Source organism: Abramis brama (genome assembly GCF_963993115.1).
Source record: "Abramis brama genome assembly, chromosome: 25".
NCBI classification, from domain to species: Eukaryota; Metazoa; Chordata; class Actinopteri; order Cypriniformes; family Leuciscidae; genus Abramis; species Abramis brama.
Window position 1 is genome coordinate 5,629,250 of NC_139987.1, and position 7,759 is coordinate 5,637,008.

Here is a 7,759-nt window from a genome sequence, read left to right on the forward strand (position 1 = left end):
TCTTCCCAATACTGACTCACCCTGTTCAGAAATGAGTTCGCTGATTTTCTAGCAGATCAGTGGAAACATTTTTATTAAATCTTTTGATTGATGTGTAGAGTTTATGTCCTGAGATAATGATAAAATAAGTCTACATAATATAACAAATAATAACATATTACATAACATTCAATATGTAAAGTGTTCCAGTAAAGCAGGTATATTTTAAAATATTATTTGAAAAACCTTTCCTATAAATCAAAGTTATTGTGAGATAACCTATTTATCTTTAATTTAGCTATTAATTAAATAATTGTTTAAAAAGTTATTGTAAAATTATCTCGCAAAATATGTTTGAAAAATGATTTTGTGAGTGTATGGTGTGAGTAAAATAATTTACTTTTTAATTTACTTAATTTTTTTTTAAGTCATTAAAAAAAGGCAGAATTTTATTAAAACCATGGGAAAAATAGCCAAATCGATTTACTGCAATTTTAAAGGATTTTAACTTTTTATCTTATTATAATGTCATCACTGCAGTCAGGAATAACGTTTTTATGAGTGTACGGTGTAAAGAAAAAGTCATTAAAACAAAAAATGCAATGAAGAAAAAAACTGTTTCTCAGAACTCGCCACAAGGTTCCTAGTTTTTTAACTAATATTTATATTTTATTTTAGCTTTATTTCAATTAAGGGATAGTTACCCCAAAAATGAATATATATATATATATATATATATTGGGTGAACTATCCCTTTAACAGAAATGTTTTTAATAGTTTTAGTTAAAAATATTAACCCTGGTATAAACAGCTGCCTAATGGCAGTGTGTCCAGTGTACTCTGGATCTTTAAAGTCATAAAAAGTGTATGTCGTTACTATACTCATGGCAACAGTGTTTTAGTTAGCTAGCAATAAATCAGTTCTGAGCTTTTATTTATATTCAGAATATTATTCCAAAATAGCTAATTATTAGTTCAATCATCATAGTCTGTCGATTCAGTTCATTAACTATAATGATATTGTATTTCTCGCTCCTCTGACAGACATGAGAGGTGTGGCAGCACATTACATCAAGGTGTGAAAGCAAATAGCAACTAATAGCAAATTCTTGGAAAACACATTAGTGGATATTTATAACCATTATCAATGCTACAACTGTTGTTGCAGGACTTTGAACATAGGAAGGGCAATACATATTTTGATAATAACAAAGTAGGCCTACGTTTTGACCCTTTTCCATGCATTTCCAAGGGCACGCCCAAACATGTGACTTTTCAAACCATATATAATCGGCATACTGCGCATGTTACAGTGCATAGAGGAATATCCTGACTCGACTGCAAAGGGGAAAAAAATCAGGTAAAGCTATATTAAATATTACCTACCTTTTGGTAAACTTAGTAAATTCTACATTTAAATGTTTAAAAAAATAACTCCTATGTCTGATTATAGGTTTAAAAAATGCTTTGGGAAAAGAAAAAAACAATTCAAAAGAAACGTCATGCCCTAAATGTCTTTACCTGTCCTAGATCATGGAGGTCACATCTCAACCTGCAGCATTTGAACCCAGAGAGTTTCACACAAGCTTAATGAGCTGCTGTGATGACGTGGGCGTATGTAAGTGATTCCAATGGCACTAAACACAAAATAATGCAAGTAAATTGTGAGCTATACATCTATCCTGCTGATGTGATTTACTTCTAAATCAGTTGTATATTTTTATTAGGCTGTTGTGGCCTCTTCTGCCTCCCGTGTTTGGGCTGCTCCATTGCTAAGGACATGAATGAGTGCTGCTTATGCGGTTTAGGAATGCCGATGCGAAGTGTATACCGAACTAAATACAACATAGACGTTAGTATCTATCTATCTATCTATCTATCTATCTATCTATCTAGGGCCTATTATTTAGTTTTGATTGAATTGCTTTTGGTTTTGTCTCCAGGGTTCGATGTGTAATGACTGGCTCACCGTGTACTGCTGCTTCTCGTGTGCAGCCTGCCAGCTGAAGAGAGACATCGACATCAGGAAGAGTACTGGAACACTGAAACCATGAGGACCGAAAGAGTTTCGGAGTTTCAGAGTTCTGCTATCTAGCTGTCTATACCAGCGACTCCTCATGCACTGCTCTTGGAAACTAAAGATCAAAGAAAGTTGAAGGAGTTAATCATTTAATATGTAATGACAATGTCTAAAATATAAAGGCTTTTTTTTTTTAAGCGATGCTAGAAGAACCATTTTTGGTTCCCCAAAAAAGCTTTCAGTGAACTTTCAGAACCAAGTTTTTTTGTGAAGAACATTTTAATAATCTAGAACCTTTTTTCCACTGTAAATAACTTTTTCTGCAATGTAAATGTTCAATGGATGTTAAAGGCTCTTCATGGAACCATCATTGCCAATAAAGAACCTTGATTTTTAAGAGTGTATCATAAGTTTAATTAAGCCTCAATGGGCAAAATGCTCATGCTTCCACATTCATGTTGTCATAAAATGTAGCTCAGAAAAGGTCCAGTGGTGTAACCAGCACATTATGTGATATTAGTATATTGTCAGTGTGGCCTGTGGTTTGTGTTGTGAAACATATGAATTCCTATGAGAGTCAAAGAGAAGCATAATAATAATAGTAAGTTTATTTAGTAGTAGTATTTATCCCCATAGGAAAAGTAGTTTGCAGTAAGCTCACACAGACATTTAAAAAATCACAGTTAGCATATACAAACAATAACTGGTAACAATTGGTCTGTTGACTATAAGTAACTTTGCAAGTTCATGTCAACTAACTCTCATTAGAGTATTAGTAGACTGTCTGCTTAATATCTGCTAACTCTTTATTGTGATGCTCCTCAACAGACATTATACTGACTATAAGTAACTTTGCAACTACATGTCAACTTATTCTAACCCGAACCCTACCAGTCTACTAATACTCTACTAAAATCCTAATGCGAGTTAGTCGACATGTAGGTGCAACGTTACGTCAACAGAATATGTTAAAGGGGCCATCAAAATAAAGTGAACCCCAATAATTTAAAGCAAATAAATCTTATTTAGGATAACCAGACCAGCTGACCATCAATCAACACAAGAAGAAAATGTTAAAAATCGAATTGCTTGGGGGATAAAAGATGTATATGGTCCCTCATTAAAATATTTTCTCCTGTCCTAGTTTACTGCGTCGATGTACTGCGTTCATAGGTGGACTTCCCGAGACTGTAAACTCTGTGGCCCTGTCGTACTTTAAAAAAACAAATTTAAAAAAAACAATGTGGTTTATTTCAATGGACCAAAATGTCAACTCAACCAGTTCCATTTGGTTGGAAGAATGGTTCGGAAGTTACACACATCACCTTTAAAAGTAAACTACAGGATTGTGGGCTCTCTGTTGATATCTGTGGATGACAGAGTTGTGTTTGAATTTAAGGAAGTAGAGTTACAATGAATTAAACTTCATTGAGAAAACAAAACAAAAACAGGAAATGATATCATATATCATATGATATCATATAAGCATATCTTAAAGGGATACTCCACTAAAAAAAATCTCTCTTCATTAACTTACCCTCATGCTGTCCCAGATGTATATTACTTTATTTTTTCAGATGAACAAAAAGAAAGATTTTTAGAAAAACAATCCCTCTCTTTGATTCTATATAATGCAAGTGTACGGGACCTCTAGAGTTGATGCATCAAAAACCACACAAGTTAACACAGCAGTAATCCCCAAGACCACAGTTGATGAATCAATGTCTTCTGAAGGAAAATATGAATTATGGATCTAGCAGCAGCTGTAAGAATCCTCCTCATCAGCCAGGGTGATCGCTCCCTCGAGGACCATACACGTGAGTTTTTACGTTTTTAAGTTTTTGAGATACCCTAACTGGTCAGTCATGGATCTAGGCCCTCATCCTTACACCCAACTCTACATTCCTTCCTCCTCCACCGGTCCCGTCAAGAATATTAGCCTCAATAGTTCCATTCAGTTCTTGGCCCTTCCTCCTCAACTGGTTCCGTCTTGGCTCCTCTGACTCCTCCTCATCCTCATCTCTGCCAGCCCTCCACTTCCACCAGCCAGCCAGATGATACACCATGGTCTTCGAAGTTGTGACCTCTGGCTTAGAGTTATGGCTCTCCATGTCTGCCCTATGATCCCTCTGCTCCACCACGGCTCTTTGACCCCTTGGCTCCACCATGGTCATTCATCCTTAGATCATCCTTAAAGTCTTTACTACTAAACTGTGTTGGAATTCACAGTTGGGCGACGTCTGAGTATTTGTTAATCTTGTCACTGTATCATTGTTATTTTTTTCCTTCAGAATCAGGGTTCCTGCACAACAACATCGAGAACACAAGCACAGTGCACCTTAACTTTAGTTGATGAGGAGCAGACATGCTGGACAATAAAACCTCAGATGATCACAGTGTTGGGTTCAGTCTCGTGATGAGGGGTGAAGAGGTTCCTGGTGGAGATCTCAAAGACAAAGACTTAACTCAGACTTGTTACCAACATCAGTCTGGGTTGTTTATATCGTGGCTCTGCGCTCTCACAGCCTGCTGCTCCAGTGGGTTATGGATCTTTTTCTCCATGGCCTCCAGCTCTAACTGCATAGTGTAGCTCAAATGTGTCCTCACCTGCACTCAAAGCTAGACACACATCTGAAACAATCGGCAGTATAAACAGTGATGAATGACAACAGAGTTAGGAGGATTATAAACAAGACTGGCAGTAGACAGCTATAATTATGATCGCAGGCTATTAGCTAGAAGCGTATATTCTGGAAGTGGGGTAAAAACTAGTGGTATCAAAATGTTCTGATTGTTTTTATCTAAAATAGTACTCAGTCTTATCTTTATTGTCCTACTTAGGGAAAGATTGCATAAAGGTGCCAGAACACTAATCCATTTTATTCATATAAGATAAACTGTTACATACAAAAGTAAACTTTCATCAGGCCCAGAACAGTTTGGTAGCTTAATAGCCACAGACAAATAAATGTTTAGTTATTTTTGTCCTGCTTAGAGCTACTCTAAAACTCAGATTGTAATGGGTGGTCATCGGTACAAAGAATAACCTGAGCCTTCTTAAAAACATGATTATTAAAAAAAAATCAGCAGGACCAGTCTGATCTTCACAAATAATTTCCATTGCCATCTTCACAAGTATACTCAACCTATTTTTATTAGTCAAACTTAAGATACCATATCATGCCACAATACAGAAGGAGAGAACAGATTCAATACAATGTTTCATCATAGTAAGACACTCTAAATTATTTTGAAGAACGATCTTTTTACAGACAGCCGATACATTGGGTTGAAAACTCAAATTATTGTCAATTACCACAGCCAAGTATTTATGAGTATCTAAAATTGGGGATATGTTCACCCGATCTAACAGCAAAGAGTAAGTTATAAATTTGATTATAAGAAAAAAAGGGAGGATTGAGAATCAACTTGATGGACCTCCAAACTCAAACCACGTGGCAGCAACAAACAGGAAGTGACAACAGATCCACATCTCTAATCTTTGCCAGAAAATGTTTTACACTTCTATGTCATTGACCCCTTATCCTCTGTATTTCTGCCATCTTCATTACTGCTCTTATCTGTTTCCATGTGGCTACAATAACTTCCAGGAAGGTGTACATGTTTTAGTGTGTGTTATGTTTTCTGTCATCTTTTACTTTTATTATTTCCTTTTTGGGGGGGAATGTCTGGGATGGCCAACATGGCCAACACGATTTCCATTGGGTAACACTTCTCCACATCTGTAACCTGAATCGAAAATCAAAAAGACAAGAGGCAATTTATGTTTTATTTGAATATGGTGAACGCCCTAGGCAAACTGAGGTTGTGAACAAGAAAATACTACATCTATTTATAGATCATCTCTAAACTGTGTAATTGGTTTATTTTGTACTGACCTCATTTCTCTTTCAGTCAGTCAGTAAAGCTATAAACATTTTTATGTTATGTGTTATGTGTATGTATAAATTACATTTTAACATATATTCACATTGAAAACAGTTATTTTAAGTTGTAATAATATTTCTGTTTTATCTATTTTTGATCAAGTAAAAGCAGCCTTGGTTAGCAGAAGAAACTTTCAAAAACGTTTAAAAAAGAATCTGTAACAATTAACAATAAGGTTTCATTTGTTAACATTAGTTAACTACATTAGTTCAAATGAACCAATACTTCTACTGCATTTATTCATATTAATCAATGATAATTTCAACATTTTAAACATTTAAAAAATAAAAAGTTGTATTTGTTAACTTTTGTTAATGCATTGTGAACTAACATGAACAGTTTGTTTTTATTTAACTAACATTAGCAAAAAAATTATGTCATTTTTATAATATTATTAAAAAATAATAAATGTTGTAAAACACGTTCATTGTTTTATGCTGATGATTCAATTCATTTAATTAGTTTGACTATAATGATATGCAGTTGTTCTTTCTTGTAAAAGCGCAGGTTTCACAAGGACGGGTGATGTGGCAGCAAATGTCATCACTGGAAGGTGTGACAGAAAACGGAAAGTGTGCCTTTGAACTATTTAGGACTTTGGACCTAAAGGAAGTGCAATATACATTTCAGCAATTCAAAACTGTCAGTATAAATTTTTTATTGATATTTACTGTAGATTTGAAGGGTGTGTCTGAACTTGTGACTTTCCAACTGTATATAAAGACATCCTGTGCCAGTTTGAGTGTGTAGAGGAGTTTTCCTGATTCAACGGCAAGAAAGGTAAATATAATCTTTTTGATAAACTTTTTGGAACTTGTGTATATAAATTAGTGCTTTACTTAGGTGTCATGTGAACTAAAAAATGTTTGTAACAGTTTGGAAAACTGTTTTGTTCTTGATGCCTCACTTATCTTTACCTGTCCTAGATCATGGAGGTCACATCTCAACCTGCTGCATTCGCACCCAGAGACTTTCACACAAGCTTAATGGGCTGCTGTGAAGACATGAGCATATGTAAGTAATTACAAATTCCATGATCTATTAAGTCTTAAGTAGTCATAATGTGATTTTAACATCAATCATATATTTTTATTAGGCTGTTGTGGCATCTTCTGCCTCCCGTGTTTGGGCTGCTCCATTGCTAAGGACATGAATGAGTGCTGCTTATGCGGTTTAGGAATGCCGATCCGAAGTGTATACCGAACTAAATACAACATACAAGTCAGTATCTATCTATCTATCTATCTATCTATCTATCTATCTATCTATCTATCTATCGCAAATTAATATAAATATGTATGTTTTGTTTTTGCTCTCCAGGGATCCATGTGTAATGATTTTTGTGTCGGTTACTACTGCATGCCTTGTGCAGCTTGCCAGCTGAAGAGAGACATTGAAATTAGGAAGAGTACTGGAGAATTCTGAGGAAACTTTCTTAAACGAAACAAAAGCTGTGAACATAATTGTTCTGTTTTCAAAAGGCAACAGAGAAAAATGCTATCTAGCAGTCTATCTACAGCACACTACCATATAGTCCTTAATTATTGGGAACTAATCAAATTTTATGACTTTGAAAGTATGAAAGTACAGGCTGTTGCTGGCATCAGACAGACATCATGTCACTCAAAATGGGCATTGCTCAATGGCATGCTTGCACTTTATCAGATTATGCCATGTTGGTTGTGGTGTGAAACTATGAGTGACTGTAAGTTAAGAGTCTGTCCTTAGGAGAATATAGTTGTATTGTTTTGATAATTAAATTGTATAATTTCTGACAAAATGTTATTTTAATACAGTTAGATTTACTGTAAT

General features: G+C 35.0%; 2 protein-coding genes across 2 annotated transcripts; both read left to right on the forward strand.

Annotated features, from left to right (window-relative positions):
- Nucleotides 1–1,512: 1,512 nt before the first annotated feature.
- On the forward strand, nucleotides 1,513–2,033 carry LOC311076608 (placenta-specific gene 8 protein-like; the record flags this gene model as incomplete). Its single annotated transcript, XM_084104943.1, has 3 exons — nucleotides 1,513–1,597; nucleotides 1,707–1,831; nucleotides 1,923–2,033. 3 exons carry the CDS (start codon nucleotides 1,513–1,515, stop codon nucleotides 2,031–2,033), a joined length of 321 nt encoding a protein of 106 aa, XP_083961069.1.
- Nucleotides 2,034–6,876: 4,843 nt separating this feature from the next.
- On the forward strand, nucleotides 6,877–7,372 carry LOC311076445 (placenta-specific gene 8 protein-like; the record flags this gene model as incomplete). Its single annotated transcript, XM_084104682.1, has 3 exons — nucleotides 6,877–6,961; nucleotides 7,044–7,168; nucleotides 7,268–7,372. 3 exons carry the CDS (start codon nucleotides 6,877–6,879, stop codon nucleotides 7,370–7,372), a joined length of 315 nt encoding a protein of 104 aa, XP_083960808.1.
- Nucleotides 7,373–7,759: the final 387 nt, after the last annotated feature.